The sequence below is a fragment of the Lactuca virosa genome, chromosome 3 (assembly GCF_052849685.1).
Source record: "Lactuca virosa cultivar CGN04683 chromosome 3, Lactuca_virosa_CGN04683_v6, whole genome shotgun sequence".
In the NCBI taxonomy this organism is placed as follows: domain Eukaryota; kingdom Viridiplantae; phylum Streptophyta; class Magnoliopsida; order Asterales; family Asteraceae; genus Lactuca; species Lactuca virosa.
The window spans coordinates 285198338-285225925 of NC_136428.1; the positions used below are offsets into that span (position 1 = coordinate 285198338).

Genomic DNA, 27588 nt, shown 5'->3' on the forward strand with positions numbered 1-27588 from the left:
ATATATATATATATATATATATGTGTTGGATATAAAAGCTTTCACTTCAGTTCAGTACCTTTGTGTATCAAAGGCATGCAAACGACCATTACTATTTAACTATAATAGGTATAGTTAAGGATTACTACTCATTACTACTATTACAATGACACCTACCAGAGTCAGTGCAGTTATGAGTCAATACACTATATGCTATACAAGAGAACACTCTATACATTATACCAAAAAATACACTATACAATATACAAAAGAATATACTATAATTAGAATGTGACATACTACTTCTCGATACGACACTTCACAGTGGTATCACCGTGTAACCAGAGTCTCCTGGAGGGAGAGCGGGCATTGTGTGTATAGATCTATACGGGACAGACACTCCCACATCCCGACTGCTAGCTACAGTCCCAGCCGAAAGGCCAAGGGGTGACAGAATGTTACCTCACTATATATGACCTGGAGGGTCATCAGTTATTCAGCCGTCGATCAGCATGGTTACATACGAGTTCACATTCATACCTTTAATTAACCCATTTAAGAATTAAAGGCAAATTAGACTCTCCGAGGCGTATTGTTCATTTAATACCACCTGGAGTTTACATTTCCATTACTTTAGGCTCCCCTAGGTGTACTGTACATTTAGTACTACCTGGAGTCCGTATTTTATCACTTTATACCTAACAGTGTCACTGCTAAGGGTAAAACATTTATTTTCCCTATTACATTTATTTTGAAATCACCTTATATGAGCGAAGTCAAAAACTATATTTTCATACTGATAGTTTCACTGGGGAAACCCTTACATTTATGAAAGAACAAATATACAAACAATCGGGTCTTGGTAGAAGACTACTTTTTACTGGAAAATATAGGATTTTCTAGGGAGTATACTATTTACAAACATTGAAATCAGTTATTACACTACATTATTGTAAACATTTTTATACAAGCAATGACACTAAATACTTATGAACTCACCAGCTTTTTGCTGATAAACTCTTTCAAATTAACTTGTATTCTCAGGTCATCAGTAGACAGGTACAGATGAAGCTTTTGAGAAGATGGAGCACATACAAGACTCATCTTTTATTTTGATTATACTTTTGGTGTCTTACAAACTGTACAGAACACGCTTGTGTTATAATTATTATATTAATGCAATGGATGTTGTTGCTTGTCTTTACTATTATGCATTGTTGTGATACTGTACATGACGTCCTCCACCCCAGAACGTTTCCGCCGTTCTTGGTTTTGGGGTGTGACACCAAGGCCGGCCCGTAGTATGATTATGTTAGTAGCTGAGTGTGGGCGAGGCACATATCTTACAGTTAGCCGAGTGTGGGTGGGGCCCGTATCTCACAACTTAGTTTGATTATGGATATATGCCTGATTGATAGAATTAGTTATACTTGTTGTCTGTGTGATACTTGTATATATGTGTAGTAGCTGAGTGTGGGCGGGGCTCGTATCTCATAGTAGCCGAGTATGGGCGGGGCCCGTATCTCGTAGTAGCTGAGTGTGGGCGGGGCCCGTATCTCAGAGTCAGCAGAGTGTGGGCGGGGCCCGTATCTCTCAGTTAGCGGATTGTGGGCGGGGCCCGTATCTCTTAGTAGTATGTTATATGTTTATGATATGTGGTAGTTTGGGGGAGCTCACTAAGCTTCGTGCTTACAGTTTCAGTTTTGGTTTCAGGTACTTCCGGTAGTAAGGGGAAGGGCTCGGGATGATTGCAGCGCACACACCATATGTTTCAGCCTAGGATGTTTATATTCTGGTATTTTGATATACATTGACATGATGTTTGATATATTATGACATGTGTTTGGATAACTATGGTTTATTTAATATTTTTAAAAGCGAAATTTTTGGTCTGTATTTTTAGGATGTTTCAGAAGCGAACTGAGCTGACCAGATTGCTAAGTTCACTTAGGGGATATTGTTGGAACCTGAAAGTGAACCTCTAGAAATCACAAGTTATGAAGATCCCAAGTCAGTTCTGAGTCTGAGATGTGAAGTGGTCCGAGATAAGCTTTTTCTACGAGATGAAGTATAGTCCGAAGTAGAATGAACATCCGAGATCAGTCATGTGTTTGAACATTTATTATACTTGTCTTTTATGTGATGTAACATTTCATAGGACTTAGCCTTTTGTGTAAGTTAGATAATCAGATGTCAGAAACTTGTTATTATCCAGTCCTATGTTTGTATCACAAGTTTGAAAGATGTACCTCCTTTCATATATAAGGAGTATTTTGAATGACAAGAAAACAACAGATTGTTCTTCCAAAGATAGCTAAAACTTCATTACTTCCCTTCCATTTTTCTCTCACATCAAGATCTTTACTTCCCGATACCCACCGCCTTCCTGTTACCCCTTCATCCCGATCGTCTTAATCTCTTCCAGATTCAACCGCTCACTTCAAATCGACTCTCCTCCATTCTTCTACAATCTTCTCTCTCCACAGCCGAACGTTCCTTGATTCGTCATGTTTCAAACTTACAACCCCCATTACCATACAGTTGGCGTTGATCTCCTTTGGACGAGGGTCAGGGTTGTTATTAACCATCGATGATGGCGATGCAGACAAGTGAGGGAAATCCTCTCCCATTCCCTCATGCACCGATAAGCAGACAGGAAAAAAAACAACCTTGGTCAGAGCTGGTGGCCACTCCGATTCTTGACAACTTGCTTTCAGCTAATCTGCCATGGATTGCAACGGCCTGACCACCGTATGCTTTGTGGAGGTTCGTTTATGTTTTTGCGATTTTTTTCTGCTTTAATCTCCAATGGAAATTTCCCAAAATATTGGCTACGTTTTAGATTTCAACCTCCCCAAAATATTTGACCAAATTTCTACCCATCTGCTAATGAATCTTAGCTCCCGCTCACACCAAATCTGGATGGTTACCCTGTCTCTTCTGTGTTGCACTTCTAAGTCATCGGCAGCGTTGTCTGTTGTCTTCTTCTTCACCCACCACGGGTCTAACACCCCACCAGTCCAAGAACAATATAGTGTTGAGGATGTTTGCTTTTTCGAAGTTGTTCACCTTCAATTGATTGTAAGTTTTTCGATTTCTCCTTATCTTTGTCCAACACTGTCTCTATTTTCATTTAATTTTTAATTTTTGATCATTTGCTTTTGATGTTTTACCCTAATTTCCCCCACAATATTTTACTTTCTTTTGACACAATCACCACGGAAGAAAGAGAGAGGGAAATGGAAGAATTTGCATCTTTATAGAGTTATCAAGAGGTGGGTTATGGTTCATCATACATTCTTTGATTAATGTTTAGTTCTTGAGTATACAGATTATGATTAAACAATATTAAATTCATATTTGAAGTTATCTCTTCTGGGGTTTTGGTAATATGTCAATTGATTGCGTTTCTTCTAAAGTTACAAATACCATGTGAAACCATTTTACACAACATAAAGAACATTTTTCTTTAGATTCTTCTTGAAATTCTCAAATGTCAGATCCTTGTGGATTTTTGGTCACATTCATGTACTTTGACTGTATGTTTTTGTGCAAAAAGTCAAATAAATGGTTTGTGTAGAACCTCTGTAATTGCATGTTCTGTTTATTAGATACAATGTTGAGATAATTATTTCTACCATACATATTTGAATCACTACTGGATTTTTTTGTGTAAATGTTTATGGGTCTATTTTATATCTAATATATATTTCTATTTTACAGGCTGATAGTTCAAATATCGGTATATTATATTTACCACTAATTAAAGTTAAAGAATAAAAATGAAAATTAACTAAAATGGAAGTATTAAAAAAGTTGGAAACTATTAATATGGTGGTGGGTGCTCAGAATGTGAATGGGGTTGCAGTCGGTGGACTTGAAGGGTATTTGGGTAATTCGAGGTTTTCTTATCATGTTACTAATGGTTATGGCAATGGAATGGAATCACAAAAGAGCATTTCAATCTCTACAATCATGGATTCCATTCCAGTTTCATATCAGTTAAATGGAACAGTTATGGAAGACTCTCCTTCATATGTGTCGTTTTCTTTTTGGAGTATCCAAATCTGTGGATTAATATAAGAATTAAATTTTATGACCCTTTTTGTTTTTGTAGGGATATGAGTTGTTACATCAAAGGCAGCCTTATTAAAATTTTATAAAAACATTGAACTTAATAAAATTTCCAGTTATAGTTATATTTTACATTTTCTATGATAAGGGTATTTTGGTCTTTTTGTAGGTTGTCCTTTTAACTCTTTCGAAGGTTGACTTGCAATGGAGTTTTTTGACCTTTTGTCAGCTGCCTAGTAAAAAAATATGCATTCAAATGTCACAGAAAATCAAAAGCTAGAAGAGACATAGTTTTCGCTGAAAACGCCATTGCATTTCACCATGTGTAAATTTCACCATGTTGACTTACCCGAGTCACATTTTATAATTATAGGTATATTAAATTACAAAATAGTCCCTGAGTTTACCTTAGTTTTTTCAAATTTGGTCCCGAAAAATTCTCTTGCAAAAGGAAATTGATTGAGATGGAAACAAAGATTATTATCACAAGTAACAGCAACATCTGCTTCATTAGTAACATAGACATCACCAACAATCCATTCTAGCGTTCGGTTTAATTTGTTTCAGATTTTAGAAATCTTAAATTTATGTTTTTATTTATTTATTTAGGGGACAATTTATCAAAGAGATGTTAATCACATTGAAAACCGTAGAGATCATCACCAGCTATGTTCCGCCATGTTTAGATGCAGTTTATAACTTTTTGCTGAAATTATTTTGTTTCTATGGTAACATGTGTTTTTATGGATAATATCAACTGTGTTTTTGATTTTTTTTAACTGGACTGGATAACATGGGTAGGTTCAGAAAGTTAGGAAGCAGAGAATTTCCAGAGGCGATGAAACTGTCCTTACATACATTAATTATATTTTTTTTCCGATTAAATTATTGTTTTTTCGGTGTTTTTTGTATAAAGGTTGAAAATTTATTTTTTCCCGGTCCTTATTCGAGTTTTTTTAGCGTTTTTGGTCGCTGTTTATTTAATTATTAAATTGGGGGTAGGCATAGGGATGATGGATCATGGGTTAAACTAATTTGTTAATGATATAAAAATTTTCAAAAATGAACTAAGGAGCATAATGGTCCTTTTTAAATGGAACAAGGTGAAATTGTTTTGGATCGGGTCCAAACGAAATCATTTGTGGTGTTATACTATAGTTGAATTCCGGTTATTTATTTTTTGTCATTTATAATATAGAAATTGCATATTGATAAATGGTTGAGAGGTGGTTTATGTAAAAAAAATTTATTAAATTGGTTAATAGAAGCATCAGCCAAGTTCGACTTGGTTTTTATTTCATAATTTTTTTTTCATTTAAATGTTTTTTTTTAAATTGTCATGTAAATGTCTTTTTTCTTTTTTTTATCAAATTGTCATGTAAATGTTTATATTTGAACAAAACGTCATGTAAATGTTAATATTTGACAAAAGTATCTTGTAAATGTTTGTATTTGATTAAATTGACCATCGAAATCGTGTTTTACTAATTGTAGGCGTTGTTTTTAGATCAATGTACATGAGGAATTCTTACACGAATTAAGTGAATCGGTTACAGCTTTGAGCTTCTCAACTCGTGCATATTTCATGTAGCAGGTGGCACAAATTGATTTTGTTTTTATTTTCATGTTATTATTTGGTTTCCTTTATATTTTTTTGCTGGGATTTTATGGAAATCTGTAGTAACCACAACTAGGGAGAAACAGTTTTTAGTTGCTTTTTGTTGCATTGAATTCCATCAACTCATGATTGTCTTGTAATGAGGTTATAACAATTAAATATATCTTCATTATATATGTATAGAATATAATAGTTGTATTATTGTTGTTAGGATCCTTGAATGGGTGGTGTGTTGGGTTCTACAGTGGTAAAACACTCTCATGGAAACTGATACTTTGTCCCATATAGCCTTTGCTTTACTCAATATTCGAGAGGTAATTTTGAACTCAAGATTTACTCTTTTCTTATTTTTTTTACGGAAGCATGCACGAAAAAATTTAGTTTTTTTTTTTATGTATACTTTACTTTTTTTAACAGGTTGTTGCTGCTACACTTGCTATTTACTTTGCGACACAATGGTTTGTTATTTTATAGCATATTACAACATATTTGACTATTATGTATTTGTAAATGTGTGAATTGTAGACAATAGTAACATACTTTACTGTACATTGCTATTATGCGACTTTTTAATGTTTGTTATATTGTCAAATCTATAAAAAGATATCATTATCTATTTCAAAAGAACAAGTACAAAATCCTTAAGAAACTCCTTCAAGAACAATTATCATTATCTATTTCAAAAGAACAAGTACAAAATCCTTAAGAAACTCCTTCAAGAACAACTGGTAAACGATCACACCATCTTTAACGTAATGTCACCAAAACAATTGATCAATAATCCCTAATTTTCTATACTGTTAACAAATCTATACCCCGCAAAGCGGGGTTCCCCATCTAGTTATATTATTATGGGATTGAAAACTCTATGTACTCACCAGGTTTTCCAACCTCAACTAGTCAGTTTCTTTGTATCACATGTAGCGGTACAAAGATATGGTGAGATATTCAAGGAGATGTAGGCTGTTAGTCTAAGACACTGTAAGACTTGTTTATGCTTAGGTTTTGTATCAGTTATGACATCCCAAGTTTTAATGGATCCATGGAAAACATTTATTCAGAAATACTCTTTATGAGACAAATTCCGCATTTATAAATAAACTCTGTCTTTAATAAACATAAATAAAAAAGTTTTTAAATGGCCGTGAAAATGTGGATGTCACAAAAAAAGACAGTCAAGACTGTTCTGATTCCGAACTAGTCTCAACCAATATTGGTTTACCCAAGACCAAAAAAAAGACCGGAGTGTCTGAGACTGTAACGCACGCAGATTCGGGCTAGTCAATTTAGAGACAATAAGCGTCAAAAATGACTTTTTGATAGAAGATTATTTATATTAAATAATCTTAACCAAGTTATAGTATATGTCACAAGGGTTCCGTACATATAAAGAACGCCGAAATCCGAGTTATAATGAAGAAGTTATGACTCATCGAAGTTTTACGGCAAAACCGACACGACACCGGGAATCGTAAAAAGTGAATTTTTGATAAATTACTTTTTAGCCTTAGAGATCTAAATGAAAGTTTTCGTATACATTAAACCGAGAGCGTGCATAAAAAGAACGCCAAAATCTGACTTCGTATGAGGAAGTTATGATTTTTCTAAGATTTCGCATAACAGTATACAGCCCGAAAATCGAATTTTATATCGAGCAACTTTTAGCCGAAACAACCTAAATGAGAATTGAATATCTCATTAATAGGAGTTCAACGATAAAAAGACAATCGAAAACGGAGTCCATATGCAGAAGTTATGAATTTTACACGGTCGTTATCAGTGTAATCTTCTCATACTATTAAATTTAAAATCGGTCAAGAACTAGTCGATGTAGTTAAAAGGTGAGTTGTATATCTTGTCAATACCTATGCGTGGATATAAAAAAAAGTCAAAATGGAGCTCGTATGCGAAAGTTACAAAATTTAGAAGTCAGAAGGGTGCTGCTGCGAAAGGGGTGACGTGGCTTAATCTGGATCATTGCTTTCTCCCCACGTCTTGCCACCAGATGGTGACATGTGGCACCAACTCAACGAGTTGAGCCATATTTCAGCCTATAAATACCATGCGAGAGCACCCCTTTTTTCTCATATCATAACCCTTCTCTCTCTCTCTAACTTCTCTCTAAACCTCTCTCAAAGCCTTAGTAACTCCTAATTGCTAGAGGAAAGCCCCGGAGTGCTAGAAGGCTCCGAAAAGAAGAGCTTTCGGCTTGGAAGTTCTGCCCCGCAGAGCCCGGTTCCTAGCCAAACCTCCCGGTAAGTGAGTTATGCTTACCCTACTTCAAGTATAGCTTATGTTTAAGTTCAATATCGTTATTATGAACTTATAAACAATAAATATATTATAAAATATAATATACAAAGTGTTATTATAATATCTTTTAACTACTCGCGGTACGGAGAATCTAGTTTGAAGGGCCGTATAGGGTTGTTGGATTTCAGAAGTGCTATAATGCTAAAATGGTCCTGCCCTCCAGTGTTTCATGTCTGGCCCTTGTCTGTACATAGTGGTTGAAAAGTATTGTTTAACACCCATAATACAATATCGCTCGTAAATAGTCACTATAAATATTAGACTAAAATCTAGCAGTAATGATACTAGGATTCGCTAAAGGAGAATAGAATTGTTAGAAGCGGAGCGCTACCCGAGTTTGGAATCATCACTTTAACAAGTGAGTGCATAGTTACTTTCATCTTACACATAGGTATGAAGTATTTAATATAAATTACGTGTTATGTGTGCATATTATCTATGTTCTTGATAGATGAATGAACAAAATATACATGTTTTATTCTATTTAAACTGTATACGTATTTTATACCTATAATTATAATGGGTAAAGATGGGTAGATGATAATTGAGATGAAAGATGTTATAGATGAGGAGAGATGAAGAATGATAATGAGAAGTGAGAGACGATGAGAAGCCTTGACCAAAGCGTTGGCGCAGTCATCTAGCAGAGTATAGATGACAACCACGGTTTATTCTAGATAGTCCGGTGGAATACTAGCAGGCTCGCAACCTGTAGGTGTTGTGAACGATGTCTTCACCAGATGTACTCTAAAAACCCTGGCAGCTGTGGACTTAGTGCCTCATACACGAACATTTGGCAGCTATGGACTTAGTGCCCTATAAATGAACGTTGGTAGCTGTGGATTTAGTACCCTATAGATGAACATTGGTAGCTATGGAATTAGTACCCTATATATGAACCTTGGCAGCTATAGACTTAGTGTTTGTTAGATATACCCTGGCAGCGATGGACTTCGTGCCTATTCCTTAGGACTATCCTTAGGAATGAATGAGTGGATGATAGATGATTCTTAGGGTAGATCCTTAAGAACTAAAGAAGATAATAGGGATGAGTAATTGGGTTAAATGTGTGTTGATGAAACATAATAACTTTATTATTATGGGTTGAAAACCCTATGTACTCACCACGTTTCCCAACCTGACCCACTCAATTTACTTTTATCACAGGTATCGATACGAAGCTACATTACACTGAGAGATTAAAGGAGATGTAAATCACTAGTGTAAATGAATGTAAGGTCTGTTTATGCTTACGTTTCTGTATTGACGATGACATCCCAAAGTTTTAATATAAACAAAATACATTTCTTCGGAAATGCTTTGATAATATATTTATCATGTTTTCTGGGAACAAATTCCGCAATATTATTCTTTAAAATGAATACTCTGATTTTCAAATAAACATAAATAAAAATTTTAAAATGACCGTGAATTTAGGGATGTCACAGAGACCAACCCAAGACTAATTGTGGTCACATTTGGAGTAGGCAAATGAAATGTTAGAGTTAAAATTCAGTACAAACGAGAACCATAACTTCTTAGTTCTAAAATTGGAGGGATCAGTTTTGGTTTGAATATAATGAGTTCTAGTACATATCATAATGGGTTGTCTAAATAATATACATTTATTTTATATAGTATTTAACAAATAATGATTATTATTCAAAGATAAATTAAATATCATTCTATTTTTTTCTATTTATATTTTTCATATTTGAAATGGTGAAAAATATCATATTTTCGTAAAATTAATAATATTTTAAAATATTTGTCGTTATGTCCCATAGATAAGAATATAAGTGAAAACAAGAGTAAGAGGATATATAATTTCTCTTATTTAAAATACACTACATTATGTATTGAATAATAATTATTCTAAGATATATATATATATATATATATATATATATATATATATATATATATATATATATATATATAACAACGCACGCAAAATTAGAAATGCAACACTTATATATGAATTGTACTTAGAAAATGTGAATTTTAGATGATTTGTATTTTGAAAACATTTTTTAAATAATATTATAATTAAAAATGGATTTCTAGCTATTAAAATCTAATTTATATTATAAAATAAATAAATTTCTTTAGTTAGTTGTAATATTATAACATAAGTTTTTAAAAATATCCAACTTAATAAAATTATGTTTCTCTTTCTTCGGTTTTAACCAAAACCGGTTCAGGTCGAATTTGATTTTTTGATATTGGTTTTCGATTAAACCTAATCGTTTTTAATTGGATTTTGCATATTACAAACAAGAAGTTTCGAATTCAGTTTAGTCGGTTAAAAAACGGGTCCAATTCAAAAACTGGTCTTTTGTTTTTTATTTTCTCGAAAAGTCAAATTCACACGAACCAAATAGTATTTTATTATATTTAGTTTTAAAATATTAATATATCAGGTAAAAATCGATTTTTTAAATCCTATAAAATTCCTGTTTTTTCTGAACATGTTAAAATTTTGGTTTTCTCATAACATGTTAAAATCCTGTAACACATTCTTGTAAATCCAGTTTTAAATAGTTAGATTTTATAAAACCTATTGGATTTTAAAAACTGGTTTAATTTTCTTTTTTGGATTTTTTAAAGAAATGGATCCAGTTTGTACACTTCCATCTCTATATATAGGGGCGTGTTTTTGGATGGATCGTTTTGTTCTGATCCAATCAAGTAAATCCAAATAGATTTCTATTTTTCAAAAAATGGATCTGAACAGTCCAAACTAAATTCGAATCCGATTCGATCCAACCAAATTACAATTCGGTTGGATCAGTTTTTACAATTTGGATTTTTAAGAGGCGATACATTTAAAATATATATAACTTAAATATTTGTCAACTCTATAAAAGTATCTAAATAAAAAACTTTTTAATTATGAATTATAATTTATAAACAACTATTAATAAAAATTTATTATAGTTTAATATTTCATTGACAAAAAACTTTTGATAAATACATATTGGATGAAAGTTTCTAATAATTAAAAAAAACAATTTATTAAATTTATAAATGACTAAAAATAAATTATAAGTTGTTATTTAGTTTTTTTATACTATCTTATTTCTTTTTTATAAACTAAAACCAATCTAAAATAATATTTATGTTTAGCTTAAATTAATCAAGAAATAATATCCTAACCAAATACTTCAACTCAAATTATCGAACTAAATAATTCAATTTTGACCAAATACTAATCCGTGTATCTGTTTACCATAAGCCCGAAATGATTTTACTTATGGCCCATAAGTAAAAAGATCTGCTTTTTATGTAGACGGCATATTTTGGTGGGCCGAAATTAAACTAATACTTTTAGACTTTTACTTTACCTATTTGTATAGTTTAATCATTTCAGCCCAATTAAATGCAGGCGTGGTATTTTCATTCCCCCGTATATAAATTAAATCTTTAGGGTTCTTCGATCACAACTCATTCAAACTTTGCAGCCGCTCTATCGACTCTAACGCACAGCAGGTAATATTGTTCTCAAGTATTATTTCTAAAAATTCCTCCGTAGACTTAGATTTGTGCCAGTATTGGTCGATTTCAGTTGCATCTTTATGATGATATTCGTAATTGATGTAATCATTCTATTGTTTGCGCTTCAAAGTTGAGATTTTTTCTACACCGATTGTACTAATTGAAGATGTACATTGTGTATTCGTCGATGCAATTCTAATTATCTTATATTTGCTATGATTTGTTTGTGTAATTTCAGCTTCTGAAAGATGGAGTCACAGATCAAGCACGCAGTGGTGGTGAAAGTTATGGGAAGAACTGGATCAAGAGGTCAGGTGACCCAAGTGAGGGTGAAGTTTCTTGATGATCAGAATCGTTTTATCATGAGAAACGTCAAGGGACCCGTCAGAGAAGGTGATGTTCTTACCTTGCTCGAGTCCGAGAGGGAGGCAAGAAGGTTGCGTTGATTTTTTTTTAAAACTATTTTTCATATTCGTAAGCTTTCTTCGTTTTGATTTCGTTGTTATGTGAGACTCGGTTTTGAAAGTTGTTTGAGTGAAATTATTTGGTAATGTTAAGTGTTATTGTGTTTGAATTTAGAAGTAAACTTTTGAGTTTTGATATACCTTGTTAGGGTTGCAGATTTTGAATGGAGAATTGATCAATTGCCTATTTGTTATATGGTTTCATGATGAGGTGTATACTATTGAACCTTTTCATAGAAGTTTCTGTGATAGCTTTTTATTTTATTGGACTGAATAAAACTCATGTAGGTTTTGAGCGACTTGTTGAAGAACTTTGTAGTAGTAGACTAGTAGTAGTAGTTGGTTTAAGGAGAAATTTATTGAAATGCAATTTTGTTGAATGAGATGACTAAGCATAATTCTAGTGAACATAGTGCTCCAAAACCAATCGAAGGGAACAGCTGCAATTCTATGTTTATATCGTTTTGGTTTTATTAAAAAAAATGAGAAGTTTGTTTTCGGATGACAATGCAAATTGCTGATTTGTAGTTTCACTTCTAAATAAATAATATAATGTTTACCATTATAGTGTCTTACCCTAAACCACATCAATCAATTGGTTTTGCCTAACTTACCGGGTTTTGTCAAACTCATCTGCAAAATCGTTAGAAATTTATTTGATTATCCTTAATTTTATTTATTGTTCTACTTAAATACCTTCAATTTAGATATTGTTTTATTTAGGGGTGAGCATTGGAACCGGATACCTGTTTAGGGAACCAAAACCGCCTCTGGACCGCCGGTTCCAGAACCGGAACCGTCATTAGCGGTTCCGGTTCCTAAAGTATTGGAACCGTCTTAAGCGGTTTCAGTTCCGGTTCTCATTTTTTCGGAACCGATACCCGCTGGGTACCCGTTGGAACCGGTTTATATATATATATATATATATATATATATATATATATATATATATATATATAAAATGTAGCTTTTATATTAAAATGAATATAAAGTAATTTAATTACACAAATGCAACTTTTAAACCCCCACCGTCCACCGAGGATATGAATACTAATACTGAATAAGCCAAATTTTTTTTTTATCAACCAATAATATACATATATAAAGCATCGAATACGTTGCAACTTGTGTTGGTTTATATCAAATACAGTGGATGTTAAAAACGAATTAATAGTAAGCTAGTAATCAATGACTATATATGTAAACAGAATGTAAGTAAATGATTGTGAAAAAAACTCAAAAAGAAAACATGGTTTCAATATTCCAATCCCACATCGACGGTGGTAACTGGTAAGGAAGAAAAAGAAAGACCACTCTTTATAAATGGGGAAGTCTTGTAATGCGTCAAGAGGAAAGGCAATGAGAGCCTTCCTTGTGAGCTTTCAGGGGTCTTTATACGACTTAAATAGCTTGAGTTCAACCATTTCTGAGTAATACGACATTACTTTTTATTGAGAATATTTTAAAAGTTTTTTGAAACCGGGTACCCGGTTTTGGAACCGGTTTCTACCGGTTTCGGGACCGGTTCCAAAGTCTAAAGAACTAATATAGGCGGTTCCGGTTCCGGTTCTAATATTTTAGGAACCGGCGGTTCCGGTTCCGATTCCAAGCAATTTGGCCGGGTACCCGCTTTTGCTCACTCCTAGTTTTATTTCAATATGTTTAGTAAGGAAAATATAAAAAAGTAAACTACATAAGTCATCTGGTTTTGCCTAACTTAGGTGCTGTTTGTTTAAAAAAAAAAAAAACTCTTCAAACCATTTTTTGCTGCGCGGCGCAGCACACGCGCAACACTTTTCCTCTCGCAGCAGTTTGTTTTTTTGGAAGACTTCAGATTACAAAACCTCTGCGCGTGTGCTGCCTGGCGCAACACTTGACTTACCTCTTCAAACCTCTTCAACTTTCATTTTTTCCAAGTATTTTTTTTTTAAATTTTGGTATAACTTATTTTTTTTTACTTTTATTTTTTTTAAAGCTTTGATTTTTTAAAACTTTTTTCAAGAATTTAATACAATTTTTTATTGTATTTTCCACAAATTTTTTTAACTTGATTTAAAAAAAAAAAAAAAAAACTTTGATTTTTTAATTTTTTTTACCGTTTCTGTTAATAATATTTTCAATTTCAGTTGCATCTTTTTTAACCTGTGTAATTTTTTACGAATTTTGTAGACATCGTTTGTAAAATTAGTTTATTTAAATTTCTGTTTACTGCAGCAATCTGCAGATGTTAAAAAACAAACATGCTTCTTATTATAGGCTGCAACCGTTTGTTCCACCTCTTCTGCTACAGAGGATTGCAGAGGTGGTCCGCAGACTTCATGAATTTTCTCTTCGAAAAAACAAACAGCACCTTACAGTCTTTTGTCTTTGTCCCTATCAAGATTTTTTCACTTGGATAATATATATATATATATATATATATATATATATATACACACACACACACACACTTATGTTATTATGAAATATTGGTGGGACCCATCCCCACACCGTACACTCCCACACTCTTCCATACTTATTTCTCTTTGGCTTTTCCTTCCCCTTCTACATGTTCACCCTTCATTGACGATGTCCACCTTTACCCATTACAAGATGGTTGGAATTACAATGAACATGAAGACACCTCTCCAATATTATTAAGAACCTCACATATCACAGGATATAAGAAAATAACATTCATAATCAATATATGGTGGGATCCCTAACGAGTATCCCCCGACCTTCCCAAACTAAGATCTTGATTCAATCATTTGCCACTTTCAAGTTTACTGTCACTAAATGCTTGTGAAAACTTTTGAGCTTGAGCTTATCACAACATTTCTTTTCTCTTACAAAAAACTCCAATGACATTTAGTAAGTTTGTAAGTGTCTCAAAAAACCAACCACAGTTTATGTTCTTTTTCGAAACCGCAACAAGTGTTGGTTGAAGTTGATGAGCAAAACACTGAACACAATAAGCAGATGTAGTTTTTTTTTAAGATTAGAGTTTTAAGGTCATTAACATCACCCTTATATTGCTAGCTCAATCATATCCCTAACCTCGAATTTTAGATGGACATAACGAATACTCTGCAAGCAAAGAGTAAATTGCTTTTTTAAGAGATAAAGTTGTGGTATCAACGACATGTACAACACCGAGAAACCTTTTAACTATGTCTCCTTTGTTATCTACATACTAGAAGCACATAGACATTTGCTCTTTATGAGTTATTAATGAATTTAGTTGTTTCTTTTGCACAAGAATTAATGAGATCTTTTTGAATGGAAGGGGATGTCATTTGTACGTTTTTTTGGAGCATTGTTCAATACAACTTTATCACCTTCTTCATTATGTTGTGTTAACCATTCAAAGAGTTCGAGAAAGTCCCCCTTATTACTTGATCTTTGACTTTCATCATGACCCTGAGTTGGCGACCCTTGATGTAAAAGATACCTCATATAGTGCAAGCAAACAAGTGTGGTATTCTTTTTGGGATTTTGTAGACTGATGGTCAAAAGCACTTTTGTAATATATTTTTTGGGTTTGGTAAGCATCTAAAACTTTTCTCTAGCTCGATTATGAATATTATTAATAGATCTAACATATTTATCAATCCTATTTGATATATTCCAACTTTTAAATTCGTTCGTAACAAAAGCATCTCTACCTTTTCCATTGAATTCATCATTGTCTCTGAATAAGTGACATATAAAACAAAATGTTGCATCTTTTTCAATACTATATCTAAGTCATTTATGTTTATCAAACCAAGTGGGAATAAAGCGACAAATATAGCCTCCAAAATCTGTTTGAGGAAACGGATGACTACGCGGTTGGCAATGACCTTTTTGCATACATTCTCTCCTTACTGCATCTTGGACGTTGGGATGATAATCAATGATATTCTTTCTCAAGCCAGGATCACATGGAAGTGTAGTTACATCAAATTGACTTTCTCTCTCCCTAGATGGAAATTTTGTGTTACCATGTGTGATATTATCGGGCGTCGAGGAAACCATCGTGAGTTTTGGTTTCTTTTGAGCATTGACAAGCCGATCTAATGTCCTATGTTTCTTTTTGCATTTTGATAAATCATTTTCATCGTCATTCATTGTTATCATTAAAATAAATTTAACCTAAGTAGGCTTACACAATTAATAATCTAGAGAAAAAAACATAATTAGAAGCTATTATAGTTAATAATCCATAAAAAAAAACATAACGAGAAGATATTATATTTATACTGACCAAAATTAAATTAGTAATATAAATCATGCTTAATTGTACCATTCTAATGTTGTATATCTCCTCTCCCTATACTAATAATAGAGTAATTGTTTTGCCACGTGTCACCATATTAGGTCTCATAATTAATGTCATCTCACTTGTCAACCTATTGATTATCCATTTCAAATTTCAAAATTTAAATTTCTTACTCTAATTACATTAAATTAATAACATTAGAATAAAAAATAAAATAAAATTAATACAGATTACAATGTGATATAATTTCACGTATTTATTTGAATCAACGATTATAATTTTATATAACTAAAAAAATATCTATTAGTAATTAATAATTTATTTAAAATAAATGATTATCAATTTTGAGTTTTTATTATGAAAGTTTAATTAATTTTGTAAACGTGGTTTCCACATGTTATAAACTAGTATATTTATATAATGTATAGACGTTTATGAGTCTAATGGAAATTTAGTTTTTTAAATACCACTCGCTTTTACGTTTTAACAAAGAAAATGAATGACACATTCACCAAGAATTACAAACAATACATGTATTTTCTTTATCATTTTTTATCATTATTTTAATAGTAACACCTATCTAACATAATAACCAACAAAGTAACTTCATTATTTCTTTATACATTCACAAACACACACAAGTGAACAAAGAATCGATTCAAAATTCATAGAGAAGCCAACATGAGAGTTAAAGAGGAACTAACTTGTAGTTTGTAGAGCAAGAGGTTATGAGTTAGAGACAACCTTCTACAGACGGAAAGAGCCGACGTTCCTCACTTTTTTCTGTTGAACTCACTAGTGACTAGAGATGCAAGACCGTGTCCAACGGTTAGGGTTTTTTTAGGTTTTGATTTTCTAGATTATTTTCTTACCCTTTAGTCGGTTTTATAAACACTGTGATAGATATAGAGTTTATGTTTTCTTTTTGTAGCTTTTATAATTTTGGTGATAAATTCGTACTTGAATAGGACTTGTGACATTTTTTTTCTATTTTTCGTTAGTTTTTTAATAATGACAATTATTTAAAAAAAAATAAATTTTTACATTGCGCTGCTAGGAAGAAATCTCATTTTTTAAGTTTTAAATTTTAGTTTGGGTATTCAAGTAATTATATATATATATATATATATATATATATATATATATATATATATATATATATATATATATATATATATATATATATATATATATATATATATATATATATAGACACACACACTAAGGCTTTTGATTGTATATTGTTTTGTACACCTTTGTATTTAGGCTTTATGCTAAATAGCCCATTGTATGTATTGAGCTCAAACTCATGTATTATACGTATATAATTAGTGAAAAGGTGTGGCACCACCCTTTATGAGAAATTAGTGATTGTAACATGGTATCAAGCTTCCAACTTTAACCCTAGCCGATCCAAGTAGCGTAATTCACCATCACGGTCGTCCCTATCGATCTAAGCTCCTCTAATCTCATCGATAATCTTCTTCTGTCTCTCCCCCTTCGTCGATCACTCAAACATGACTGGAACACCAGCCGAAGGTTCCTCCAAATCGACACCTAATGATAAGATCTATGGCATCACCAACATAAAATCGTATGTACCTCTCATTCTTGACTTAGATTAGTTCAATTCTGATGCACAGAAAGAGCTCTTTAAAACTCATTGTATTAGATATAAGGTCTTAAATCATCTTGAAAACATACCCAACCCTATTCCGGATCTAGATGATTGGGACACTGTTCACAATATTGTCAAATAATGGCTTTATGGTACTCTTTCTCAACCCATTCTCCAATCCATTCTCAAGACTGGCACAACTTCTGCTGATGTGCAGACCACTATTGAAGTCTTATTTCATGAAAACAAAAAGACCAAAGCTATTACAGTTTTTTGGACCGGTCTCGTGGTCTTTGCTTACGCTTTTTTTCTATTCGGTTCGATTTTGGTATTCTTTAGTTTTTTAGTTTTGGTTTTGAGTTTTTCAGTTAAAAAATGTGATTAACATCAAAATTGTACAATAAGATTTACTAAAAACAATACACTAAACTTTAATATAAAAGGGGAAGAAATTGGGTAATGAGTGACTAAAATATGTAACTAACACAAAATGATATGTATATAAACTTTGACTTTCAATTTGTTTTAGACCGCTTTTGGGTCATTTTTGGATTAGTCTTGTGTCGGTCTCCAAACGGTCTGATCTTTTTTGGGACCAATCTTAAACGGTCGTTCTTGTTTTTTATCGGTCCTAGATTGTCTGGGGCTGGTCTTTTTCATGACCGGTTTTTTTCGGCCCGCTTTTGTTTTAAACCGGTTAGGTTTTGGATCTTTTTTCAAGTTAGGTCCGACACGAATAATGACTAAGTGGTAGGGTGTATGAACCCCACTTGAACGTGGGTCCATTCTATATATTAATCCAAGATAAATTAGTTAAGCCTTTTTACATCCCCATTTAGATTTCTTTGTTACCCACTTATAAATTTCTAGACAATATCTCTTTCTCCTTTTTTGGAACAGGTCTCTCATCCATTTCTCTCCTAAACTAGCCACTCATTTAGATTTCAGTGTTTATATTTGTTAGTTTTAATTGTTATTCATATTGTTTTTAGTATTAATTGTTATTTATACGTTTAGTTTATAACTAGCTCATATTTGTGGAATCATTTGGAAAAGATGCAAACATGAAAAGATTCATTTTCTTGATTTATGTAGTTACTGGGATTTATTAGTTTTAATGTTTTTTTTTTCTAAGTTTTAATTGTTTATAAAAACTTCTCCATAGACGACCCAAGTTTGAACAATGGGGGCTTTGGACAGGGATGACTAGAAGTTAGACGTAAGTAATTATAAATGTTTATTAAGTACCTCCCCATTGTTTGCAAAGCACCTCCACATTTTCAATTATCAATAATAAAAATATATTTTTTAGTCCTTTATAATAAAAATCATTCCTTATAGTCACTTATAACAAAAAATTCAAGGATGCATCATCGAAAAAATAATAATTAACCAGATCATCTAAGGAGCCCATGTCAACCAGCCCCAACGGCCATGTAGAAGGTCAATCACATAACACTAACAATATTTTAGATGTGTAAGAGATTTGAATGTTTTGAACATTGTACCTCATGTGTGAAATCCCAATACTCAACCCCTAAGCTACCATCACAAGGATGTGATGCATCATCAAAGAGTTTTTCTTATAGTCCTTTATAACGACTAATTTGTAACAAGTATATTATTAAAAATAAGCACATAAATAATTGGTACTTTCCATAAAAAGTTGCATAGTTTTTTCTATTTTGAGATGTCTAGCATTAATAGCAGTGTGTACTTGTGGAAGTTATTGTTTGTTTAAATGAGCAAGTGGGAGGGAAGGACAAACACAGCAAAAGGCAATGTAACATTTTTTTGTTCTAGAGCAACTTGTTTCCTAGCTAATTATAGATATCATGTATCCCTGAGTAGCCCTAATATGTATCCCTAAGGTTACACTGCGTGGGTTAGGGTGGGTGGAGAGGGGAAGCTTTCATGGGCAACTTATGATGAGGGTATTCATGTCTTTTACACAGATAAGGCCGGGAGAGAATCTCTGTCCCACCATTTTGTGTGGGACAAAATTGAAAAAGACTGTTAATATTCTTTTTTGTACGTTTCTTTATGTTAATTCTTAAAAAAAATTATAATAAATAGCTTGTTCGCTTCTCTCATAATTTAAAATTCATAAATTTGTGTTTTTGAGCATTTCGTTGATCATTTACGCATTATTACAAAGTTCAAGATGAATGTGAGCACATTTATGTATACTCAAACTTTAGATTAAATCAAGAAGATTTCATCTTAATCTCATTTCCCTTCTTTTGTTTCAGGCACTTGGTTGGATGCATAGAAAATTCAGCAAAAACAATGATCAACAAGCCAAAAATGTTTCCACAAGTACTTACTTTTTTAAGCTTTACAATAATTTCTATTTACTTCAGATAATGTCAATGAAACAAAAATTATAATTTTTCGTCCTACCAAAAAATGTGGGATAAAGACCATGCTAACATGTCAAAGTAGTCACTATAGTAAAAGTTGTTAAAGTTGAGTGCCATTAGTGAAACTTTTTGGACTAAACTTTGACACTTAATATTCTACTAAAGTCACTAGACTTTTACAACTTTTTTCCATTGTGACATTTTTACTTGTTATATAGCAAGTCAAAGTGATCGACATACAAAAAAATTGTCAAACATAGGTTACTTTCATCAACTATTTTGATTGACAATTGCTAAAATATAGTGACTTTTCTATATATTGCCCAAGATTTAAAATTTAATTGCAGGGAAATCCTATTCTTGTTTCTCAACACTATGGGGACTTGAAGAACAACAATATTATCATGAACCAAATAGTGAAGTAAATGAAGAAGAAACTGTTGACATGAGCCCTGAATTCTTTCACAGCTTTCTTGCAATTGGAACTCTTGGTTCAATATTAGTATCAATTACTGAAGAGCCCACGACACCAAAAGTTGAAATGTCATTTGAAAGTGAAACTGAGGAAGAACTTTTTGTAATGAAGTTAGAAAAGATAGATGAAAAGGAAATCAAAGGCATGGATACCAAAGAAAATAAAAGTATAATGAAAGAATATTCTGAAATGCCAGCAAGGAAACAAAAGACAATAACTGACACCCTTTTCAAGAAAAATGCCACGTCATACAAGAGATCCCGAAAATTAGAGAGAAAGGAGAAAACAAAAATCCATGCCTTGAATTTTATGAAGAAAATGGTGAAAAAGGTTATTAATTTCACTAGTGTGAATGCTAGTTTTTGTGATTCAACTGAGAAGAAAGAAACCAAGGTATAAGTATCAATAGGGATTTATAAAATTAAATCATATATTTTATGAGAAATTTTGAGGTTTAACTAGTTATACTTTATCTTATTCCACTCAAAGAATAGAGTTTTTACAAAAAAATTTCCAAATTTAACGTGATATAATAGGTCAAAATGGTTGATTTAGAAAAATATTGGTGAAGCCTCATATATAATCATATAACATAACAGGTAAAAGTGGTTAAACTTGGTAAGATGTCTAAAACTTTTATCGTTTTTTATTGGAAAATATTAAAGTATGTGTGGCTAAATTGCAAAACTGCCCAAAATATAATGGTGTTATTGTAATTTTACCACTGTAATATATCTTGTATTATCTTTTACAGATATTTCGAAAGTCAAGAAAAGTCCACCCTGAAGAAGCTAATCCTCTTGATGTTAAGAACGTGTATTATGATGAACAAATGATATTAGAGGATGAAGGCAACATAAATCCTCTTGATGGAATGTTAAAGAAAGAAATAGTTATTGGAGAAAAAGCACACTGGATTAAAACTGATGAAGAATGTAAGTTCAAATTTCATTTTTTAACTGTTGCTTATAAGATTACTCACTTTTTTTTTTTAATTATTTGCATTGTAGATTTTGTGCTGGAGTTTTAGAAGGAGAAGATTGGAAAATATAATTATTTGTCAAGTTTTCTATTCCTTGAAAATGGAGTTTAGTTGTGTGGATTATAAAGCTAGTTATAGACTTATAGTCACAAATTTTAAGAATAAAGATAATTCTGGATAATAAGTAAGAATAATCTATGTATGTATGATGTGTTTTCCATAATTATTAAATATTGAACCTACATGTTGTAGATTAAAGACTCAAATGAATTATTCGTTTTCTAATCACAAATGAATTTATGTTTTCAGCAAAAAAATTCTATGGAAACTGTTGTTCATGGGAAAACTAAATGAGCTAAAGTCGGTGTTTTTTTTTATTACTTTTGAAAATTTCAAAAAAGCCATGTGATTTGGTTTTTCTTCAGTATAACCACCGAAAAAATTATTATTATTTTTTTAACCATAGAGTTTGTTTTTTTTTTCAACAAAATCAGTACATAAAACTTTGAATTCTATAAAAGCCACAATCCAATTTGGAGTTTGTCCACTTTAACTACTTGAAGAAATTTGTCTTTTCGATTTAACCATTCAAAGTTTGATTTTTTGAATAAAAGCATCTTTAACCTAAAAAGTAATCTTCCGTTTGTTTTTTTGCAACTCATTAATGGAAAAATCTTAAAGAGTGTTTTTTTTTAAATAATAACAAACCTTAAGAGTGCTTTTTTGAAAATAATAACAAACCCCAAGTGGTTTTTACGAAATTTTCTAATTCCTTTCACTTTTTTACTAACAATAAAAAATCGTTAAGCTATTCTTATAAATAAAATTTTGAACATCATTGATCATACTCATAATTAACAATAACATTGTGAGTAGATTATATCGGTAGTGGCTCCTCCATCAACACTCCACCAACATTCATCCGCCATGATCTATCAACCAGAGGTGCTAACTCTCTACAATTATTACAATATAAATATTTAAATTAACAAAATTAATAAAAAAAAATTAAGAAAAGGAAGAACTTACTTACTTTAAGTCATGGCTTACAACGAGTATAGTTAATTCTTTTTTTAAATCCATGAGTAGCTTAACAACATCCGCACGTGCTTTCCAATCTAAATCATAAATGTAAATTAAAAACTTTACTTGTAAAAAAGTCAACCAATATTATCCACAAAGTCAAAGGAAAGATAAAGTTGATAAGTTTTTTATTTTCCATACCAAGTCCAGCTAGAGGTTCATCAAGGACAAGTAACTCCGGAGTATGTACCTAAGTAGGTCAAAAGTCAAAGTCAAAGTCAAAATATGATATTGACCAAAATATGGAAAAGAAGTAGGTAAAAGTGATTACTAGTTGAATAGCAAGAGCAAGGCGACGTTTGTAGCCACCACTTAATGAGTTTGGATTTTTATCCAAAGAAATACCATTTAATCCAACCTAACATTTTAAAAATAAATAAATATTTTGTAAACATGAATATTTTAAAAATATGGTAAAGTAAAAAGTACCGAAGTGATAGCTTTCTCAAGTCGTGTAGCAATAAGTTGTTTAGTTTTAATGTCAGTCTTCTGTCTAGGCAACCCAAATGTAATTTCATCAAAAACATTATCTGCCACAAAATACCTGTTACACAATAATTCTATCATAAATCATTTCAATAAATTAAAGTAACACTTAGAAAATTAAAAAAGAAAAAAAGTAATAAATACCTTTCAGGAAACTGAAAAACAATACCAACTCTTTCTGGAGATAGTAATACAGGAGGCTGATTTGGAGTACCATTTTCAGTGTATCTTTGAATGTAAATTGAGCCTGAAGTTGGTTTAGTTAAACCTGCAATAAGCTGTATGAAATAATTAAAAAAAAAAGTAAAGAAAAAAAAAAAGAAAAAAATAATAGTATGGGAATTAATTAACCTGTAAAAGAGTAGTTTTTCCACTTCCACTTCGCCCAAAAATCAAGCCGAAACTGTAACAAACAGAGATGTATTTTACTATTTTGTATTTAATTTTAATATATGAATAGGAAATACAAATGTGGAATGATCTCAAAAAGATGAAAATGTGTAGGGAAAAAATAAAAGAGTAAATTACACGAATGGTCCCTATGGTTTAGGGTAATTTGCACGTTTGGTCCCTAACTTATTTTTTTAACTCGAAAGGTCCCTACTGTTTTTGTTACGCACTTGGTCCCTGTCTTACCTAAAAAGACTATTTTGCCCTTGATTTTTTAATTTATTTAAATAAACACGCCCCCAACCCCACCCCTCTCACCATACCTTGCCTGCCCCCACATTTTTCCCTATTTAAATAATAGTCTTTTTAGGTAAGACAGGGACCACGCGCGTAACAAAAACAAACAATAGGGACTTTCCGATTTCAAAAAATAAGTTTGGGACCAAACGCGCAAATTACTCCAAACCATAGGGACCATTCGTGTAATTTACTCAAAAAATAAAAAGAAAAAGAAAAAAGTTGTATTGTATGTACCTTTTCTCTTGAAGAGTAAAAGTAATGTTATTTAGGAGGTTGAGTTGAGTTCCAGGAGGTCTGTATTTAATATCCTTTATCTATAATAATAAAAACAAATACAATTGTGTAACAAAGATGAAATCAAACATTGGAAAGTTGAAAACGAATTGAGACTTACTTCAAAACATGAGTGGTTGCATGAGACATGAAATGTTTGATTCTTTGTGACCTTGACACTGTTAAAAAAAAAGAATCAATTGGAAAATGTGAATAAGTGAAATGAATTAAGGGTATGTTTGGTAATATGCAATGCAATACAACAAATATTAACAGTTCTTCACTTTTTCCTCAAAGAACCCCAAGAGTTCAAGGCTCCAAGACATTCCAATGAGCTCGAAAGCATTGATATGATTAGGTGATTCTTGATTTTCTACTGCCTGAAACAAGAAAACGTTTGATTTACTTGTTGTCTTGTATAACACAGAACCTAAAAATAAGTACTTTTCTTGCCCTTTGTATGCTTTGGGAATAAAAACCCTAACCTAGGTTTTCTAGAAATCAACAAGATAGATGCGATTCACACCTTAATCAGAGAAGGAGGTTGTGTTGGGACTGCCGGAGATGATGAAGGATTGAGTGTCCGGTGTCGATAAAGGAAGCAGTGGCGATGACGAATGAAGGACTACAGGGACAAAATGAACTTGTACAGAGTAATTGAAGGTATTATATAAGCATCAACGACATTGAATGTATCAGAATTGAACATATTATGGGCAGCTTATCACAAAATTGAACATGGTCTGGGGTCGAAGGTAACAGAAAACAGGGAACCAAAATCAGATTAACATTCACAGAAACAGATTCACATTCACATTCACAGAAACCAGAGAACCAAATCCGATGCATCAATTCACTGATCAAAGTGGTTGTCCAGATTTTCAATGGAGAAATAAGAACATATTTCATGGCCTGGGTTCGAAGGTAACAGAAAGCAAAGCAGGGGTCGAAGAAAAAATTTCGTATATCTCCTATCTTGTAGATAAGAACAGATTCTAGATGGGAAATTGAAGAAACACGAATCCAGCGAAAAAGAAGAAAGAGCGACATCATGAAAAAAAATGAACGAATGCAGGAAGAAACAAACCTGTAGCTGTAGGGTCGAAGGTAGCTGTGGGGGTGTGGCGCCCCGGCCGGTGGCTTCACAGGAGAGAGGAGATGTAGCGTCACTGAAGCGTCTTTTGTTGTGTCGCTGCTGTACAATTTCTTCTTACCACCCCCCCCCCCCCCCCCCTCACAGTAATGTCCTATTAATTTTCCTTAATAATATTTTAATCAATTTGTCATCATTTAATATGGATATGGGTAGAAACATAAGTAAAAGAAAATGATAAGTGGATATTTAATTTCTCTAGTATTAATTAGGTTAAGAGTGTACGGTATGGGCGGAACCGGCGTTATGGGTGACATGACACCTAATAACGGTGCCATAACAGGAGGAACACCGCCCTCTAACACGTTATGATGAACATGGGAGGTAACGTCGATTTTTTGCATGTGTTTTTACTTCAACAGTCATAATTTCGACCGTTTTAAACAAACGGTAACATAAAAAAGAAAAAAAATCAAGTTTTATATATACTATCACATAACCTATATTATTTTTACCTACAAAACACAGACTTCTCTCAACTACATATTTCTTTCAATATTTCAAAACCAAAATATGGATCATTTTGATCCGGCCCATCCGTACAACGATGATAACAACGAAGACGATTTGTTCAACCAGAGACATCGGAATATTTACATAGAGTGATTGATATTCAAGATCAGCAAACACAAGCAACTCCGTGAAGACTTGGCGGATTACATCTATGTTGGTCACGAAGATGAAGATGAATACTTTTAGGCCAACAAATGTAGGTTTTATCATTTTTTTTTTGTTTTTTAGGTTTTTAAATATTTTTGTGTTTTGTTGTAATTTTTTTAATGTTGTTTTTAATTTAAGATTTATTAAAATTTTAGTTTTACTTTTCAAATGTTATTTTTAATTTATGATTTAAGTTATATGATAAATATAAATAATATGATATAAATAAATAAATAAATAAAACAAATTCGAAATATAGAAAAAAAAACATAAAAAATAAATAAAAAATAAAATAGAAAATAATTGGTGTTATCACATGTTATTAGATGTTGCCCATTTTCACATTAGGTGTTATAACATTCATGTATGAATAGGATGCTGACATGACACATTTTAGGTGTGATAACATGTAATACTAACATGTTATCCACACCTAGTAGTCTAAGAGTAAAGATGACAAACATCAACCCAACCCACCAACTCAACCTAAAGTTAGTATGTTGGATTGAGATTTTCAACCTATTTAGGTTAAATGGGTCAACCCACCTAACTCATTTAATTAAATAGGTTGGGTTGAATAAAAGTTATCAATCAATTTTCAACCCATCAACCCATTTAACTTTAATATATATATTTAATTTAATAATTATTTAAATATTACCCTGTATTAATCTAAGTATTAGTTTATAAATTATAATGTTGTAATGTTATTTTTTTTAAATGAAATCCTAATTCTTATATTTTTTCTTTGCGCCCACAATACTAGTCACTCTTCCAAATCACTTCGAAATTACATATCTTTAATGTTATTTGAACAATTTCTTTGTATTTTGTGAATTAGGATTGTGTTTTTATTATACTTTGAAAGTTTATTTAAGTTTGGAACTAAGTTAAGTCGTGTAATATTTAGTTATTTTATTTACTTTTTTATTTTAAATGAGTTAACTCATGTTTAACCCATTTATTAAATATGTTGGGTTGAGAATTACATAAACGGGTCAAGCCGGTGACAACCCATTAATCTGAAAGGTTGGGTTGGGTTGGAAATATCCACCAATTTAAATAAAAAGGTTAGGTTGGGTTGAAGTATTCAACCCAATTAATAAATGGGTTGAACCCGAACCCAACCCAGATCGACCCATTGTCAGCTCTAGTTAAAAGGGTGTTGACGTTCATTTACAAAGTCAAAAAGTTTTTTATGTATAATGACTTATGAAATTGAATAATCTAACCCTTATAAATATAGTATTTACAAAAAATACCTTTTTTTTGTAAACTAACCACTTTTTCGGAATGTAACTTTCTGAAGACGTCTTTGGAATTTCGGAGTAGTATTCTGGACACTCGTTCCGATTTCTTTTTTGTACTATTTGCAAAAATAAATGTAATGTTTGCAAAAATAAGTTTTTTTTTGTATAACGTTTGTTCCTATAAAATCTAAATTGCAAACGTAATCTTAAAAATCAACACAAAACTAATAAATACATAAACTTAAAGGATTTGTTTAATAGTAATATTACAATGTTCAAATTGTCTTTATCCTTGTACCCTAAAAAAATTTTATCAATCGTTTACGATATGACATTGCTCATAAACCGTTTTTACCTTCTATAAAA

General features: G+C 31.9%; 3 protein-coding genes across 7 annotated transcripts; 2 read left to right on the forward strand and 1 right to left on the reverse strand.

The window, feature by feature from the left end:
• The first annotated feature begins 11373 nt into the window (after nt 1-11373).
• LOC145167245 (small ribosomal subunit protein eS28x) lies at nt 11374-12133 on the forward strand. Its single transcript, XM_079086378.1, has 2 exons — nt 11374-11476; nt 11721-12133. The coding sequence occupies exon 2, from the start codon at nt 11731-11733 to the stop codon at nt 11926-11928; it is 198 nt and encodes a 65-aa protein (XP_078942504.1). The 5' UTR covers nt 11374-11476; nt 11721-11730; the 3' UTR covers nt 11929-12133.
• A 5402-nt stretch (nt 12134-17535) lies between these two features.
• LOC145162990 (protein LAZY 1-like) lies at nt 17536-21867 on the forward strand. Of its 2 annotated transcripts, none has more exons than XM_079081932.1 (5): nt 17536-17783; nt 20060-20126; nt 20518-21038; nt 21400-21580; nt 21656-21867. In XM_079081932.1, exons 2-5 carry the CDS (start codon nt 20072-20074, stop codon nt 21673-21675), a joined length of 777 nt encoding a protein of 258 aa, XP_078938058.1. In that variant the 5' UTR covers nt 17536-17783; nt 20060-20071; the 3' UTR covers nt 21676-21867. The 2 variants fall into 2 exon arrangements, with proteins under 2 accessions (XP_078938058.1, XP_078938059.1); XM_079081933.1 differs by lacking the exon at nt 17536-17783 and adding an exon at nt 18548-18707.
• Nucleotides 21868-22377: 510 nt separating this feature from the next.
• On the reverse strand, nt 22378-25364 carry LOC145167247 (ABC transporter I family member 11, chloroplastic-like). Of its 4 annotated transcripts, none has more exons than XM_079086379.1 (12): nt 25247-25364; nt 24686-24784; nt 24444-24539; nt 24281-24338; nt 24121-24200; nt 23548-23599; nt 23341-23474; nt 23140-23254; nt 22982-23068; nt 22852-22900; nt 22661-22745; nt 22378-22583 (listed from the first exon to the last, which is right to left on the reverse strand). In XM_079086379.1, the coding sequence occupies exons 3-12, from the start codon at nt 24503-24505 to the stop codon at nt 22505-22507; spliced, it is 801 nt and encodes a 266-aa protein (XP_078942505.1). In that variant the 5' UTR covers nt 24506-24539; nt 24686-24784; nt 25247-25364; the 3' UTR covers nt 22378-22504. The 4 variants fall into 4 exon arrangements, with proteins under 4 accessions (XP_078942505.1, XP_078942508.1, XP_078942507.1 ...); XM_079086382.1 differs by having other exon boundaries at nt 22657-22745; XM_079086381.1 differs by having other exon boundaries at nt 24686-24802; nt 25247-25360.
• Nucleotides 25365-27588: the final 2224 nt, after the last annotated feature.

Bases quoted from the DNA above. Each gene is read 5' to 3' on its own strand.
- LOC145167245 (XM_079086378.1), top strand. From the start codon at position 11,731: ATGGAGTCACAGATCAAGCACGCAGTGGTGGTGAAAGTTATGGGAAGA.
- LOC145162990 (XM_079081932.1), top strand. From the start codon at position 20,072: ATGCATAGAAAATTCAGCAAAAACAATGATCAACAAGCCAAAAATGTT. The intron at 21,039-21,399 runs GTATAAGTATCA...TATCTTTTACAG, and splicing joins CTGAGAAGAAAGAAACCAAG to ATATTTCGAAAGTCAAGAAA. The intron at 21,581-21,655 runs GTAAGTTCAAAT...TTTGCATTGTAG, and splicing joins GATTAAAACTGATGAAGAAT to ATTTTGTGCTGGAGTTTTAG.
- LOC145167247 (XM_079086380.1), bottom strand. From the start codon at position 24,505: ATGCTTTCGAGCTCATTGGAATGTCTTGGAGCCTTGAACTCTTGGGGT. The intron at 24,339-24,443 runs GTGAAGAACTGT...TTTTTTTAACAG, and splicing joins TGGGGTTCTTTGAGGAAAAA to TGTCAAGGTCACAAAGAATC. The intron at 23,255-23,340 runs GTATTTATTACT...ATTGTGTAACAG, and splicing joins GTTTTTCAGTTTCCTGAAAG to GTATTTTGTGGCAGATAATG.